Source organism: Episyrphus balteatus, chromosome 3, assembly GCF_945859705.1.
Source record: "Episyrphus balteatus chromosome 3, idEpiBalt1.1, whole genome shotgun sequence".
NCBI classification, from domain to species: domain Eukaryota; kingdom Metazoa; phylum Arthropoda; class Insecta; order Diptera; family Syrphidae; genus Episyrphus; species Episyrphus balteatus.
In genome coordinates, this window is record NC_079136.1 from 93,871,206 (window position 1) to 93,889,788 (window position 18,583).

The 18,583-nt window shown below is 32.3% G+C and overlaps 1 protein-coding gene across 6 annotated transcripts in view; it reads left to right on the forward strand.

The window, feature by feature from the left end:
* LOC129916426 (F-BAR domain only protein 2) overlaps positions 1 to 18,583 on the forward strand; it is a 50,169-nt gene that overhangs the window by 18,592 nt on the left and 12,994 nt on the right. Inside the window, exons 2-7 of one of the 6 annotated variants that reach the window (XM_055996351.1) lie at positions 2,528 to 3,008; positions 3,068 to 3,634; positions 3,692 to 3,790; positions 4,962 to 5,058; positions 8,408 to 9,121; positions 13,515 to 13,625. In XM_055996351.1, coding sequence (XP_055852326.1) covers positions 2,979 to 3,008; positions 3,068 to 3,634; positions 3,692 to 3,790; positions 4,962 to 5,058; positions 8,408 to 9,121; positions 13,515 to 13,625 — 1,618 coding nt within the window. In that variant the 5' untranslated portion in view covers positions 2,528 to 2,978. The remainder of the gene's footprint in view (positions 1 to 2,527; positions 3,009 to 3,067; positions 3,635 to 3,691; positions 3,791 to 4,961; positions 5,059 to 8,407; positions 9,122 to 13,514; positions 13,626 to 18,583) is intronic. The other 5 variants (XM_055996353.1, XM_055996352.1, XM_055996354.1 and 2 more) reach the window with 5 other exon arrangements.

Here is an 18,583-nt window from a genome sequence, read left to right on the forward strand (position 1 = left end):
TACCTAGATGTAGCAAAACATTTATTGAGTTAAACTCAAAACTGCGAACAAAATTCATAATAATAACAAATATGTGAACAAATGCAACATTAAAATGCAAATTTGCATTCAAATGCAACCTAGCTCTTTTGGAACATCAGAAGATAAACCAGGATTTGACGTAACAAAAATACTACGCCAAAAATCTAAACTATAAAATTGAATACGAAAAAGACTTGCAGAATATTTCTTGAAAGACAAGTTCTCTTAATTTTTTTCGATTTGTTCCATAAACATAGAATTATTGCCGAATTTGACTTCGAAATAAGTTCCAAATTCGTTGAAATGCCCGATTTTATAAGTATTTTTGTGCACTTGAAAACTGCCATATAAAATCGTTTGCAAATTTCGCAGTAGGTACCTTACCTGTCGATGCGAGCAGTTATTTCAGTTATTAAGAGGAATGAGTTACCTGTGTCCCCTAGAATCAAAAACAATCTATTCCACTTTTTGTGAAAAATGAGTTAGAAACGCAGTCTATCTCAATTTTTCAACCCCTTTCTTTGAGTGTGGTTGAGCACTTTCAAAGTCAACTTGTTCCAGATTAATACTTTATAGAAATATTACAGTTTGAATCAAAACGAATGTATTCCACATTCTTTGAGAATCAAAACAACACTATTCCTGATGTACAGCAAAATAATTCTTTTGCTACGTTTCAAAACAAAACTATTCCTATGCATGACTTTCAAAACACTTCTATTCCAAAATAAATTATTAAATATTTTCGGAACGCGTTGGGTGACAAAGGAAAGCACAGTCAGTTTAAAATCAAAAGTACATGTTTAATTCGATTCAGAAGTTGTTTTTTTAATAAAGCGGGACAGAGTGCTTAGGAACATTTTTTTTAAATAACTCAATAAAAGAAAAAGTGGAATAGATTGTTTTTGATTCTAGTAGTCCAAGAGCTAGTGGCACATTTGACTAAGGTAGCTCTTTTAAGGCTGAAAATTCGCCCACACAAATTTTTATCTCGCTGTTTTGGCCCCTTGTAACCATTGAGTTTGACATGCCTGCTCTAAACAAAATGATACAATAAAGATGAGGATTTGATGGTCTACGGCGCATTTTCATGTCATGGAAATCGTCAATTTGTGAGCATAGATTGTAGAATGCATTAATTCTAATAACTTAATATATTGGAGAAATATTATATTGATATTATCGAATAACAATGACCCCAGAAATGCATACAAAATAATACAAGATTGATCTTCGGACGAAAATATCGCTGTTTCAAAAACAACTGAGTTGCCGTTGTTTTTTAATATATTTTTTTTTTTGATTTTAAGATTTTTTTATAGAAAATTTTAAATAAAATTGCTAAATAAAATGACTAATGGTTATTAGGGGAAGAGCCGACATCATGTTAAAAAAAAAAACGGACAATGTACCATATTTCTAATATCCGTATTTTTTGAAAAAAAAAAAAAAAATAATAATAATAATAATAATGCAGTTTTGTTTGCATTAGTTACAGCATTTTGTGTATTGAATTTTATCGAAATCGTTAGAGCCGTATGCATGCGTACCAAATTCCAGGAAAATCCGCCCACCCGTTCAGGCCGTAGCCACTTGTACAGATAAACGCATCGAAACCTTGAATTTTTTTTTACACGAAACCAATACTGACCCTATGAGCCAGTAAAAAAGAAAATAAGTAACGTATCAACTAACAAACAAATATTTAATTTCAATTCATAAAGGTGCAACTTTTGTGAATTTTTCTTAATTGTTATAAAGTCGAAAGAAAGTTCGACTTGGGGGGACTCGACTGTACAGTAGCGAGCAAAAAAATGCAAACGAAAGAGGTTTAAAGAGTTTTGAACAAACAGAGTCAATTTGTGGAATATTTTACTCCAAAACCATTATTTGGTCAAAAATCTACCTAAATATGCGTTTTCAGACGAGCAAAAAAATGCAAATGTTTTTATTGTCATTTTTTTTGCTCGCAACTGTATATTCTCATCGAGATATCCTCCCCTTTTTGCGTTAACCACGTAACTACAATTTTTTTTTTTATATTAAGTTTTTTTACTAAAAACTGCTAGAAAACTTGTTAGACAATAGAGAACAAAAGCGTATTCTTAAAAGTAACTAAAGTATTGAATTTGACTTTTGATTGCTCATTCCAAGGAAATAAGAACTAAAATTTCTTTTAAGAAATCTGAACAATTTCTTTAAACATAGGTCGCATTAAATAAGTAAAATCTTCTAGCAAAAAACGAAGTTAGCCGGCATAAGGTCTTGAATATACCGTTGTACTTGCTGTGCCATGTACTTTGAAAAGAGTGAATTAAAACACTTTGGATTGCTGAAAACAGCTACTAAGATTTTTGATCCAATTGGTAAGAAAAAAGTAGGTACTTCACCGGAGAGGATCCCAAAGCTCACACTTTCCTTAAGGTTCAACTGATAGTTTTATTAAATTGTTTCCAAAGCTTCCACTAACATCACATTGATTAATGTTTTTGTATTTTTTTTTCAGATTCCTCAAACTTCTATAAAAATAACAGTATTACTCTCAACATGTTTTCTTTGGACTTCGTATTAAAATAAAACGAATACTTTCAATATCGCATGTCAACATTAATGATAATTTAATTTAATTTTACTACACAAAATGCTACTGCATTCGAAGCAACAACAATAACAAATTCAATAGCCAATCCATACTCCAAATCAATCGTTATAAAGATGTCAACTAAAGCATTAATAAGTTCAATCATGGGGAAGAAAACAAAAATTTAGTACAATTTACATTTAATTAAAACTCGAAAAACAATCTCAGTCAGCGTTATTATTCAATTTGATTTGATTTCTTAAAAACATCGCAATTCTTTGGGGGTCACGTCAATTACAATAAATTTGAGAGTTTTTTTTTATACATTCATAAAAATACACAGCATTCAACCTTATATTGAATAAGAACAGTCAAAATGACGGTCGATTTCAACGATTACTTTTGGGTAAATATAAAATTTTAAAAACATTATTGTAAAATGTAACTAAATGATTTTTAATACAGGGTGAGAAGAACAATGGTTTTGATGTTCTTTATCACAACATGAAGTTCGGTGTTGTGGCTAGTAAAGAACTATCAGAGTTTTTTCGAGAGAAATCGAACATTGAGGAGCAAAATTCTAAATTAATGACCAAACTAGCTCACAAAGCTGGTTCGGGAACTTTAAATAGTACATTTGCTCCAGTATGGACGATCTTACGTACATCAGCAGAGAAACTATCCGCTTTGCATCTACAAATGGTTCAAAAGCTAACTGAGTTGGTTAAAGATGTTGCTAAGTATGCCGATGAATTACATAAAAAACATAAACTGGTCAAAGAAGAAGAATCCCATACGCTGGAATGTGTGCAGGCAATGCAATCATCTACAGCTGCTGTACAAAAATCGAAGGATTTGTATACAACCAAAGTATTGGAGTTGGAGAAGTTGCGAAAGGACAATGGCTCACCGAAGGACATTGAAAAAGTCGAATCAAAGTTGAAGAAATTACAGGAGGACTATAAAGTTCTTTTGGATAAACACAATCCGATTAAAACTGAATTCGAACGTAAAATGACACAGACTTGCAGAGTGAGTTTTTAGGAGTTTTATCAAAATGGATCTTATTGTAATATTTTTTTATTGCAGAGATTTCAGGAAATCGAAGAGGTTCACCTGAGACAAATGAAGGAGTTTTTATCGACTTACTTAGAATTGGTGCAGAACAATCACGATATGGTTGGACAGGTAATTGATTACTAGTTAAGATTTCATATATTTCATTAAGGCCGTGAATTTAGGTTAAATTTTTTTGCAGATGTTATTTTTATTAAGACCATGTGTGAGTTGGGTTAAATATTTAACCTCTGTTAATACAAAAAATTTCAGCTGTGTGGTATTTGTTTCATATTTTTGTCTGCCTCTTTTCTGCCATGATGCCTACTCCTTTTTAATAAAAAAAAAAAAACAGCAATCTGCAAAAAAAATTAACCTAAATTTAACTGGGTCCCAGAGCCCATTAAATTTTCAACAGCGGAAATTTTTTTGTATTCACCTCAATAGTGTCAAAAAATTATGAGAGGCTAAATATTTAACCCAATTCACACACGGTCTTAATAAAAAAAAACATTGCAAAAAATTTAACCTAAATTTAACCGGGTCCCAGAACTCATTAAATTTTTTAACAGCTGAAAATTTTGTATTCACCTCAATCAAAAATCAATGTCAAAAATTTAACAGAGGTTAAATATTTAACCTAATTAAGGGCCAGTTTTTTCAATTTTTTGTAGAATAGATTTTTCATGATTGAAAAATTCAATTTTGTTATCTGATTGTTTATGATCCTAATAACTTTATTCGTCGAACAGTTAACTGACTGTTTATTAGAAGATTGAAAAATCGGCTCTATAGTACCTTAATATGTATGCCCGGTTTAAACAAAAATTATTTTTCCAAACTTTAATAGTCTAATGGCAATACAAAATGGCCACTTAGTGTCTGTACAACATATGTACATTATGGAAAACATTTTTATAATCGGTTGACTTTATTTGCCTCCAATTTTTTGTTGACCAGTTCAGGTCATAGCCATAGCCCATGTTATCTAAGTCGTTTTCCTAGATTCAGAGATTAGGTTTTAAAAAATAAGTAAGAAAAATCAGAGACAGAGATTAAGTAAAATTTGATCACTTTGAACATGTTTTTAGAAATAATATCCAACATATTGAAAAATTTCAGAAAGTCAAGGCGCGTATTTATTTTCTTTTTTATTTAAATCAACAAAGAGGTGTTGAATAGCCAATGAATGAGCTATAAAGTGTTAAAATAAAACTTTTTTAAAATATTAATACATGCATAAATGTACCTATGCTATATGTTATGTATACTCAAAAATCAATAACCAACATTTATTTCTCAGGTTCACTCTGACTTTAAACGTCAATTCCTCGATATGACTGTAGATAAGCTGCTTGAACAGTTTGTTTTAAATAAATATACCGGTCTGGAGAAGCCTGGTAAGTACTTTGTATTTATTTTTGATAAACTTTAAGTTTTTTTTTTTAAATTAGGAAATATATTAAAAAAATATATATTGAAAAAAAAAGAACACATTTTCAAAAAGTTAAAAATTTGTGCAGTTTGAAAACGGAATATATTTCGAAAATAGCAAAGAAAAAAAAAAACTTAATTTTACAGTCAGTCAACATGCCGCCTGCCACAAGTCAGTTTTTTTTAGTTTCTTAAGTTCTATGAATGCTTAAAGAATCATATATAATTATGTACACGAAAATAATACAAAGTTTATTACAAAAATACATACATACAACACAGAAAAATTGTCTCCGTTATTTATACATGTTATGTATCTTTTGATTCTGAACATAATCAATTGAAAGAATTTGCTCGTGCAAGGCCGATATAAAAAAAAGGGAATCTGAATTTTTTTTGTTTGTTTTTGGTTATTGTTTAATTTTTCAAAACCTTGTTGTTTTAATTTTGAATGCTAAAATTGCAAATAATTTTTTGAACGCATAATAATAAGCATGTTTTGTTATTGGATTTTTATGTTGTTTCAATTGTGCTTTTTATTTTCTAACAAATCGCGCTAATTAGGCTTTATCTCCATTTCAAAACAGCCATAATTTTGTTGCATTGTTTTCATTTTTCATGAAACAATTTTATGAAATTTGATTACCTTTCTTTTTGTGTGTAGGTATTTTTATAAAATGAATCAATAAAATTGTAGATATTGTTTTGCGTGAGTTTTTGATTTTGAAGAGACTGCTGTTTTTTGTTTTCGTTAATGGGGCAAAGTAAACAGATGCTTCATTCATCATGCAAAATTTCTTTGAAAGAATTACACAAAAAGAGTGATCATGTATCATGAGTAATTGTCTTCAGAAAAGTTTGGTACGTCAAAATATACCCGATTGCAGTCTTCATTGGGTAGCTCGGTTGATGTGATTCTCCAGTAAATTGGTATGGACGTACTTGTTTACTGATACCCATTTAGACTTCGTACATCAGTTGGGGTTCTATCTTATTTGCGATCATTCGCTTGCCTAATATATCTGTTTTCTTCCAATTACACTGAGTAACAAGAGTTTTGTAGTTTTTTTTTATAGAGTTTTTTAAGTTTGATGAACTTTTCCGAACTCAAACATTTCCATTTTCAGCTCGCGTTTCCGAGATGTTCCCGTTTGAAAATCTCAATAATCGAATTCTTGCTACTTTTTATTCATTTCCCTAGCTTACAGTGGCTTTGTTTCAGGAACAAAACAATACTTTTCTTGAGGTTTTGTGTTATGCTAAATTCGAATATAAAATCAGAATTTATCGACCTCTGCAAGTTCAGCTTAACCCCAAACATGGGCTAAGTAGTTGAGTAGATTACTGATTACAAGCTTCTTTAATTGCGTACTTTGATGAATGCAATTTTTTTTTAAAACTTAACCACTTTGGATTGATTGATTTCTTGGCCGTTTCTAATCTCTCATTAAGATGGTCGCAGCAAGAAATTTCATGTAGAGATTTCGCCTAATTGATTAATTTATCTGCAATGTTTACTTCATCGTTATTTAACCAACTTGGTAGTTCTGTGTCAAGGTCATTTAAAAAAACATACTAAAAAGTTTAGCACCTAAAAATTTCTTTGATTCACACCTTGACTGCCGTGGAACTCTGGTGCTATAATCTAGTCGACTATGAGTAATGCTTTTAAGTTTAAAAATTTGATTAAAAGTAGAAAAAGTAAAGAAAGTTTTTCCTGTAAGCTGCTTGATACTCGAATATTCACATCATTATTGAGGTTTAAATAAAACAATTATCGTGTTATAAGGAAGAAAGGCGAATAGCGGAAGGAACTGTTAACTTTAAATTGTTAAACGTCGTTTTAGTAAAAAAGACATGAGTAATAGAGGTAAATATGCTATTATCTTTTGGACGTTAGCCCTGTTCCATTGAAGGTGGTATTCTACTAATAGAAGATGTTTTGGTTAATCTATTACTATCATCTACTCATGCTTTTCTTCCCGAGTAGATAAGATTTGTATTGAATTCGTTGAAAGTGCGTTGCATTGAAAATCGCTAGTAAACTACTTGTAGTACTTTGACACTTCCCAAAGTAACAGGTCTATTGTGTCGTTGCAGATAATTGTTTTCTATAAAAGATGGCCGTGATAACTAGCTTTAACACTGGAGTGCTCTTAATAAGAAGTGAAATTATGATAGACTGTTCAAATGGAGTGAAAAAGATGACAAGTTTCGGTACTAAAATCTGGTAATAATTTCTTGTATAATTCAAACGGTACAACATTCTACCAAAAGATTTGTAGTCGCTTGAACATAAAATTGGGCAGTTGAATTTTATGCACTTCTGTATCATTCTCTAATAGTCATTTACCCCTGGCATAAGATTTCTTAATAAGCTCGACCATCTTCATTCCTAGAGTTGCGATCTTCTCTCTGAGCAGTTTTGGATCAATTTCGCTGAACCGACTGGCAAGCCTCTTCATTTGTACTCGGTGGCAGAACTTACGCTACTACGAAATAGCGTTCTCAGGGTCACTCCTGTCAAACTTTTGCCTTGATGAGAAAAGCCATTCGTTTAAGGTACAAATTAATAACAGTTATCGTTAGGCTAAATAAAGGCTAAAAATTGATTTTAAAGATTTTCAAAGCTAGATAAACTGATGAAACTGCAAACAAATCCATTTGCTTGATATTACAATTTGAAATCTTTGATGTCAAAATTGTTATAAGCTTTTAAAAAAGGCACCGATCATTGGCAAAAGCTTCCAAAGATGCTGTTTTGCGATTGATTGAATTGCGATGTACAAGCATTTTAGCAGACTCTCGGAATTCGCTAAAGTTTTATAGTGTTTTCAGTTTTTTATCTTAAAGTACGAATTCTCTACCCCTTGACCTTAATGTATGAATTCTATGCAGACTTTTTATCAACGCCCATTTTTCACTCACCAGTCATAATATGTTTATTATTATTATCCGAACATTGTTTTAATTTGAATAAATTTTGAAGCACATTGGTCAATGATTAAAAGACATTGCATAAAAAGTGTCATTATTATTTATATTTAATCCAAAGGCATCATTTCACTTTCAAAATGCGTCCGTGTTCAAATTGCACAGCGTTGATCAAAATAAATTTATTTCGTAATTGCTAAGCATTAATTTAATTTTTTTCTTTTTAATTAAATACATTACTAAACATTATAAAATATTATTTTATTAATTTTTTTTTGTTTTTTTATTAAAAAAGTTTTTATTTTAATTTTAATTTATGTTGGTTTGTATTTTTGTTTTTGTTTCATTAACAATTTTCTTTTCCAATAAAACAACTTACAGAAATATCCGAACTCCCGTTCATTACCTTATCGACGCAACCCACTTCTTCGACAAGTTCGCATTTAAATATCTCCAATCGACCAATATCACCTGCAAATCTCACAGATACACAACAACAACTACAGCAACAACACCAATTACCAAAACAACAACAACAACCACATCAACAACAGCAACAACAACAAGTGAATTTGGATGTTCTTACATCATCGGACATTGGTGGGTCTAGCCTCAACAGTGAGATCGTCAGTGGTAGCAGACTATATCTGTCCACAACAAAACCAGATTCTGATCCAAAGAGCCAATACTCTTCGGCAGAGCGTAGCATCGAAAATATCGAAAACATTTCGCGAGCCTTATCACCAGAGCCCATTCAAACAACAACCATTAGCACTACAGCCACTTCGGTGAAATCAAACATCCGCAGTTGGTTCAGCATTCCATCGACGAAACATTCCACAAGTAACACAACTAGTACATGCAATAACAACTCCTCCTCCTCTTCATCTAATGCAAATAAATTAACTAATGGGAACTTTGGTACGGACACTAACTCCAGCTCGAGTATAAACAATTCCCAAAGTGCTAACCATTCCAACAGTCCTTCCCAACAACTGGACAATTCCAATACCAACATCATTCAAAGTTCATTTATATCGTCAGCATTGACTCAACTGTCTGAGCAAAATTCAGCATCTTCTTCTTCGGTTCCAAGTATGAGATAAATGCATTATTCATTATAAATAATACCCTTTTGTATGTACCTAGTACCCTACCTAATGTTATACTTGAAACCTATACCAAAAACCAATACTACAACCTACTTCAAGTATGTGTTTAAAAAAAAAATAATGATTTTAGTGCAAAATATTAACCATTATATATTTTTTAGTTAGACAAAAATCAGATAACCAAATATTTTGAATGCTCAGAATCAAAAGTTCCTTTTAGATTAAAACAACAAACTTAGCTAGGACAACCTTATAAATCAGGATTTTTTTTTTATTAATAAGATATACAAAAATATTGATGGAAACAAATTTGAAAAATCAAAACATATTTTTATTTCGTGGTAATAATGGAAATATTGATTATTGTAAGCAAATTAGATCTGAGGTGAACTGCGAATATTAAAAAGATTAATTTAAGTATTCAAAGGGTTGCATCTATTAAATTATAGCTTATCAAAAGTATTTTATTAACATTTGAATAATATATTTTACCACAAATTCACTCAAATGGGAAATTTTACCTACATATTTTGCATTTTTTGTGAGATTTCCTAGAGGCGAAATTGAACTTTTATTTTCAGGATCCAAATTATCGGCAGCTGCTTTATAAGCAAAATGAGGAAAACTTATGTCGAATTCCTTTCAATATTTTGAATCGCTTCAAAAAAATCGAATTTTTGGTGTTAAAAAGGAACATGAAAACAGACCGAATTTTTTTTGCGATTGTGTGTGTGTCATTGTGTCGCAATGTGTCGCATTGTGTCGCATTGTGTCGCATTGTGTCGCAATGTGTCGCAATGTGTCGCATTGTGTCGCAATGTGTCGCAATGTGTCGCGTTGTGTCGCAATGTGTCGCAATGTGTCGCAATGTGTCGCATTGTGTCGCAATGTGTCGCAATGTGTCGCATTGTGTCGCAATGTGTCGCAATGTGTCGCGTTGTGTCGCAATGTGTCGCAATGTGCCGCGTTGTGTCGCAATGTGTCGCAATGTGTCGCAATGTGTCGCATTGTGTCGCATTGTGTCGCAATGTGTCGCAATTTTTCGCAATGTGTCGCATTGTGTCGCAATGTGTCGCAATGTGTCGCAATGTGTCGCAATGTGTCGCATTGTGTCGCAATGTGTCGCAATGTGTCGCGTTGTGTCGCAATGTGCCGCGTTGTGTCGCAATAGGTGTGTTTTTTATTACCACCGGTCTTAACTGGATAAAAAAAACGCCTCGGGGCTTAACCTGAAATCTTGGCAGCACTGTATATTGAATGTTCCGAAAACAGCAGACACAACAAAAATTTAGAGTTGTTATATTTTTCGCTTTCGTCATTTTCTTGTATTTTGCATGTATGTTTTACAAAGAGATACAAAAATGAATGCTAGCAAAACTATTTTAATACATTTTGTCCTTCCAAACGTGAGTTTTCACGTTTTTAAACAAATTCTAAACAATTTATGAAAAAATTAGTTTGGTAGCACAGATTTAAAACTCTTCAAAAAGTTAAGCCCAGAGAAATCTCCGGGCTAAACAACTAAGCCCAAGAGGCTAAGGTGTTGTTGTATTTAACATGTAAATTGCTTAGCCCAGACTGCGTTTTTTTTTGTCAAGTTAAGACCGGTTGTAATAAAAAACACACCTAATGTGTCGCAATGTGTCGCATTGTGTCGCATTGTGTCGCAATGTGTCGCAATGTGTCGCAATATGTCGCAATGTGTCGCAATGTGTCGCAATGTGTCGCAATGTGTCGCATTGTGTCGCATTGTGTCGCAAAATGTCGCAATGTGTCGCAATGTGTCGCGTTGTGTCGCAATGTGTCGCAATGTGTCGCATTGTGTCGCAATGTGTCGCAATGTGCCGCATTGTGTCGCAATGTGTCGCAATGTGTCGCAATGTGTCGCGTTGTGTCGCAATGTGTCGCAATGTGCCGCGTTGTGTCGCAATGTGTCGCAATGTGTCGCAATGTGTCGCATTGTGTCGCATTGTGTCGCAATGTGTCGCAATGTGTCGCAATGTGTCGCAATGTGTCGCAATGTGTCGCATTGTGTCGCAATGTGTCGCAATTTTTCGCAATGTGTCGCAATGTGTCGCATTGTGTCGCATTGTGTCGCATTGTGTCGCAATGTGTCGCATTGTGTCGCAATGTGTCGCATTGTGTCGCAATGTGTCGCATTGTGTCGCAATGTGTCGCAATGTGTCGCAATGTGACGCAATGTGTCGCATTGTGTCGCAATGTGTCGCAATGTGTCGCGTTGTGTCGCAATGTGTCGCAATGTGTCGCATTGTGTCGCAATGTGTCGCATTGTGTCGCAATGTGTCGCATTGTGTCGCAATGTGTCGCATTGTGTCGCAATGTGTCGCAATGTGTCGCAATGTGTCGCGTTGTGTCGCAATGTGTCGCAATGTGCCGCGTTGTGTCGCAATGTGTCGCAATGTGTCGCATTGTGTCGCAATGTGTCGCATTGTGTTGCAATGTGTCGCATTGTGTCGCAATGTGTCGCAATGTGTCGCAATGTGTCGCAATGTGTCGCAATGTGTCGCAATGTGTCGCAATGTGTCGCAATGTGTCGCATTGTGTCGCAATGTGCCGCGTTGTGTCGCAATGTGTCGCATTGTGTCGCATTGTGTCGCAATGTGTCGCAATGTGTCGCAATGTGTCGCAATGTGTCGCAATGTGTCGCAATGTGTCGCAATGTGCCGCATTGTGTCGCAATGTGTCGCAATGTGTCGCGTTGTGTCGCAATGTGTCGCAATGTGCCGCGTTGTGTCGCAATGTGTCGCATTGTGTCGCATTGTGTCGCAATGTGTCGCAATGTGTCGCAATGTGTCGCAATGTGTCGCAATGTGTCGCATTGTGTCGCAATGTGTCGCAATTTTTCGCAATGTGTCGCAATGTGTCGCAATGTGTCGCATTGTGTCGCATTGTGTCGCATTGTGTCGCAATGTGTCGCAATGTGTCGCAATGTGTCGCATTGTGTCGCAATGTGTCGCATTGTGTCGCAATGTGTCGCATTGTGTCGCATTGTGTCGCAATGTGTCGCATTGTGTCGCAATGTGTCGCAATGTGTCGCAATGTGTCGCATTGTGTCGCAATGTGTCGTAATGTGTCGCATAATGCATACGAAGCCAAATTTGGCTTATAAACAAATTTTTTAAACAAATTTTTTTAATGAAAACCGTTTTGAAACAACCCAAAGAACCCATGTAAAGCATTTTTTAATTTTTTCGTCCGCTAATATTAATTCATGCAGTAGAGGGTTAAGTGTCGATTAATTTTGTTTAATGGCACACCAAATTTAGTTTGAAAAACATTTGAAAATCTTTTTGCATGTATAAAAACAATATTTTTTAAACTGTTCTTACGACTTTGAAATATTGTTTTCTAAAATGTCATTATTGCTCATAATTTAACACTATAGTTTTTTTTAAGTTTTAACCACAAGATCAAGTTCGTGCGACTCATCCTGCATTTTACTTCCACTTGTATCTATTGGCTTCAAAAAAAAAACTTAGAGAAAAAAAAGTTTAAAAAAACATGATGAGTACTATTGTCAGGACTGTGAATTTATATAATAAATTGACAAGTTGAGCAAACTGCTCCAATCGATTCCTTATCAAAAATTGTAAATCTTCTAGTTTTTGAGAAAATTGAAAAATAAGAAAACTACTTTTGTATCGAATTTTTATTTTGTAGCCTGTTTTCGATAACTGGCTATAACTAAAAAGTACCTTGCCTGGCCCTCTCGCGGGTTCTCAGGATATTAAGAGCCGTTTGCTGAAACGAAACTTAAGGATTTAAGTTGAGAGGAATTATAAAAAATGCATAAAATTATGTGCTCGGTGTAATGCGTTCATGAACCAGACTGTAAATCTTTGGTAGTTTTGTTTATTTTTATAGGAACCAGTCAGGTTTGAGTCAGTGAATTAAATTTGATTATTTTTAATTTGTTATGTGTGGCGTCTTCGAGAAAGCCACCATTGACTTAAATAAGTATCTAAACAATATTTCCATTAAGACTACAAACATATACCAACAATTTTGTCATACTGCTAATATTATTTACTTACACCTCAAAGGTGTGTTTATATCAAACTTTTATTTAATCTTTTCCATCCCAATCAATGTAATCATATTCACATTTATCTAAACCCTCCCTCCCCTTCTTATTTTTTGACTGAAATAGTTTCTCAATGAAAATTTATAAACTTTATTAAAAAATATTTCCTATCTTTTTAAACTATTTTCAATTTATCTTTATTTTATTTTCTTTGCAATAATGACCAATGATTTTCTTTGTTTGTTTGTTTTACATTCATTTGAACCAAAAAAAAAAACAAAAAAATTACATATAAATTGTAACGGAAAATAAAACGGAAAACGCACTTTAGAACGCCATCAAGAATCTCAGCAACAAGAGCAGCAAACCAACGAACGACAGCAACAACAACCGCAGCGTCGAACGACTTCCCTGCTAAATATTTTCTCCTCCAATTCTCAGGGTATGATAAGTGAACAAAAAATTACCTTTAAAAAAAACGACTTATTTAATTCCAAAAGGTTTAATGCACTAAATGGCAACTTACAAACACAATAGCTTGTTTACTTTTTATGGAGTTTTTTTTTACGAATGCACAGGTTAAAGTTTTTTATCTTCAAAAAAAGTTTATGGGCGCACGAAATTTTACTTTATTTTTAAAGACACACATACATACATTTGACATTAATTTTTGGCTTGTCTTGCTGCTTTATTTTTTTTTTTAATATAAACTTTATTGTTAAGGAGAAAATTTCTTCGTTTAATTTTAATACTTAAAAATTAGTTGGTGTAAATGATTTAAAGATTATAGGTGGTGAAATTTTGAAACTAAGTCATTAAAATTTTTACCCATAGCTATACGACAAACAACAACAAAATTGAAAAATTTAAAACTAACTGTTTTTTTAAAGTCATATTAAAAAACTGTGAAAGAACTTTTTTATCAAATTGGTTACTTATGTTTTTTTTTTTTTGGAAAAAAGCTTCTGCTTTTTTATAATTCTAAAAAAACCATGATCCATTTTGTGCTATGAGTTTTTTGACATTTATTTTCCTTATTTTTCAAACAATTGCTTTTACTATCGGGATTTTCTTTCAAAATTGAACATGATTTTATGCTTCACAGCTTTTATCCGTAACGAATACTTCGAAAGCAATTTGAGTTCCAAACGGAGGTCATTTCGTTTAGGAACTTGTACCTGACTTATACCTCGAAAGGTAAAAAAAGGAGTGAAAATCTATTTTTGGGCTATCAGTTATTTAATACCTACCTTAAAAGACTTCACAAAAAATCTATTCACCTAATTTAACATTTAGAGATGCTCCAGAATTTTTAAATTTTTTAAATCTCCCTCACTAACTGAAAAATTAGATTTTTTTTCATAAAAGTTTTGAATTTTTTTTTTTTTTATTTTTGAAAAATGTATTTTTTCTTTAAATACAATTTCTTAATGCCATCTTTCAAAAAGATATTTCAAAATGATCTCCATCTACAGTGGAACTTTAGCTAATATACCGTCATTTTCATCCGAATGTTTTGCTCTCATTTTTGAATTGCGTACAATTATATTTATTTGAAACAACTTCCAACCTCAGCCCGGAAGTACTTTTGCTTCCGAGCAACATTCTATCCACTGAGCCACAGCTCGCATAATGAAGGTGGTTGTTTAAATTTTTTTTTAATCGAAGAAAAAAAAAAGGAAATCATTTTCTTTTAAATCTTAACATCGTGTTTCATGTAGAAAAAAAACTAAAACATATTGTTCTTACATTGTTCAGATAAAATAAGATTAATTCAAATTCATGTCAGTTTAAAACGAAACCATTAAAAAATCGAATTGAAAAAAATATAATAATATCACTATTTAAAAAACATCAAGTTTTCCAATTGATTTTACCTTGTTTTTTTTTCTCTGTGCTTTACCATTCCATTACTATTGCAGGATAAAACTGTGTCGGTATGCTTTGCCTCATGTTTTTCATTTACTGAATTTGGTTCATTCATTTAATTTTTCACTATGACATTTACTTCCAAATATCGACATTATTCACTGTGAAAGTTTTAAATGCTTGGTTTCATCTCATTTAGGAAAGAAAAAGTGATAATCTTTTTGATTCAATAATTTTACAGAACCAGAATGTCAGACCATTCATGTACGCGTCCCTAATAGGTGTTGCTGTGCGGCTTTATTTAAATATTCTTAATTATGCTTCTAGCATCTGATAAAGTCTTAAATGGTTGGTTATTCTTAAATGGTTATTTAACACGTTAGTATAAAAGAAAATACATATTGAAATAATATTTATTTATATAAGAAATAAAATGAAAGAAAATTAAAAAAAAACTCCATAAAAAGTGCAACATGCTAATACCAAAACAAAAAAATGAACGCTTATTTTACTCTCTTTCCCGTAGTAGTTCCGGTCTAGTTTCCTTTTTTTTCTATTATTCCTTTTCCAATTTTGCTAACTATTTGCTTGGTGGAAAGATATTTTATTTAAAACAAAAAAATTACTTTCTTTTCTTCCATAGCACGTTGTTTAATTTTATATCTTAAATTATTTTTCTTACATTTTTACATGTACATACAAAACTCTATTTTTGTTTTATTTTTATCCTACATCAATCATACCTACTATAATAAAAACGGACTGACGGAAAAGTTGAAGAATCAATTGAATTTCTTATTATTTAAACTTGACATGTTCAATAGGATGAAGTGATGGCAATTGGCAACATTCACAATGGTGTTTACATGTATTACAAAAACAACACGTAGCTGCCGCTAAATCAAGCTGCAGATATAATTTTAAAGAAGTTTATTAGTTTCTTAGTTCCTTTATCTAGGTACGTGCATATAGATTTTTGAACAATTTTGATGTTTGGGAAATTCTACTGCGGATAGCTTTTCCAGCTCTATTAAAAAAAACATGTCACATGATCAATTAAACAATAAAACACAAAGTGTTAAAGTAATTCTATTTCAAGTTTTTAACGAGAAAAAATACTTTCTTTTTTAAGATTTCCTTGCATAAGTTGAAACCTGAGAGGTGTTATGAACACTCCAGTAATAGTCAGCCATCATGTGTGTGTTCCAGTAGCCTTGATAGCATTCCTTAATAGTACGAAGATCCTGATGGAATCGCTCACCCTGTTCTTGACTTAGATCGCCAAGATTAGGTTAGGCAGAAATGGCTGTCAGGGAAACGACTGACACACTTAGACAACTTATTGGTCCAAAATAAGTCGCAAATAGTATAGGTGGCTGTGAAGAAAATGATATTTGACGCTCATGTTACACCCAAGTGCTTTGAAATTGATCATTTATAAGAATTGAGGAATGTAACAATTGAAATAAACTTTGAGTGGTCAGAACTTGTATTCCTTGTCTTAGATCATATAATCTTTGAAATAGTTTTACAGAAATATCACCAGTGGTTCCTCATTTTATGCTTTTTTGTATTGTGTCACATTTATCTCCGTGCGATCATTTTAGTTTTGAATAAGAAAATGTAAACAAAACCAAACGAAACTATTTTTAAAATTCTTAGAAAAAGCCAAGCGCTATTATCGTAGGGTCTTAGATTAAGAGTTCAAGATTCGATCTTTGAACTGTGGCAACAATTCTACACCTATCTGGCGCTATTTTTTTTTTATCTTTTACTTAATTTGTCTATCGCTTTTTCAGTATATTTCTTAAAACATAACATAAATCCCGCATGAATATTAACTATGTAATTGTTTAAATTTCAGTTCAAACATATTGTTGCTATTGTTACGACTCTAAATCTAGGTTCTGAACTTTTTGAAAAAAGAAATATGACACAACAGACAACAAATGAAATTTTCGTTTCAAAATTTATCATTCTCCCATTATTTGATAAGTAGTAGACCAGTGTATTATGTAGTAGAAACTACAATACAAAGAACTCTTACTAGGTAGTGAAAGTTCTTTGTATTGTAGTTTCTTAACAGGATCCCGATATTTAAGTTAAGTGATCATATGATTCGTATCATATACCTTTCTCATATATGAAAATTTCGTTTGTTTCACTTTTGTAGGCTTTATCAATTCCTAATACATAACAACCGAAACAAACTTGGTGAGATTAAAGGGCTCATCAAAAATGTTGAAGTTTCACACAAAACGTAGCCAAATTATTCCCAGATAAAGAAGTTTGATTAATTTTTCGTGAAACTTCTAGAATATCAACTTATCATGAGCCCTTAAGACTCCCCCAGTTTCAAGAAAAAAGATTGCTTCTTCAAAGAGATAAACTGGATAACAAGTATTAAGCCCTCTAAGCTACCTTGGAATGCCTAGTAGATAGATAGATAGATAGATAGATAGATAAGTTCTTTATTTTTTCAAATTTTCTTATAAGTACAATATTTCATAATAAAAGAAATACAAAGCATGGCTTTATAAGCCGTCTGCCGGAAAAAAAAACTAATTAAACAAAAAAAAATACAATATTTGAGTAAAAAGAGATAATATTTCACAAAATAAAGTTTCATAGTTAGAAATATGTAAATATAAATATTAAAGAAAAGAAAAAAAATTTTTTTTTTTTAAATTATTATTTTCATCATAATGTGACTTTTAGTTTAGTCAAAACAAAAAAAAAAAAAAAAAAAAGAAACTTTGAACCATACGGAATAATGCTCATCATAAAAGTACATTTTGATATATATATACTTATACTATACTGTATACAAAAGCAATAACAGGTAGTTGTATGTTCATGTTCAATTTAAAGTGTAACTTTTAGTTTAGTCAAAACAAAAAAAATAAGAAAAAAGAAATATATTGGTGGTGGGCTTTTAGTTTAGCTAAAACAGATAATAATTTATAAGTGAGAAAAAAAAAAGCAAAAAAAATAGGAAGAAGAACTGCATATTTCTCATTTTTTTTTTTTTTCTAATTTAAAGGGCTTTTAGTTTGGCTAAAACGAAAAAAAAGGAGAAGATACAATTACTTTAACATCTTGTTACAACTCAAAACAAATTCAAACACTCGTTTCGATACTTTCTTGCGTGTGAGACATAGCGTATAAGAGGCTTCCAGCCACGATCTCCGACACATTCCTCTTGGGAAAGAAAACTAGAACAAAAATAGAGCCTTCGGATTTCCTGTAATATTGGACAGAGTGCTAAAAAATGCAAAACATCTTCGTTTTGACCAAGGTTGCAAAGGGAACATACAGGGTTTAAGTCTGTTCTATGTGGTCTATAATTCAAATCGACCATTTCCGTTCTGATCTTGAAGATCAAGCTCATTTCAGAAACTGTAAACTCTTCTCTAAAATAGTTTCCTTCACCAAGTTTCAGATTAAGTTGTCTGTATATATTCCTGGATGTTGATGTAGTTCCTCGCGCAACACAAAGCCTATACATCGAGTCATCTATGACAGAGATAC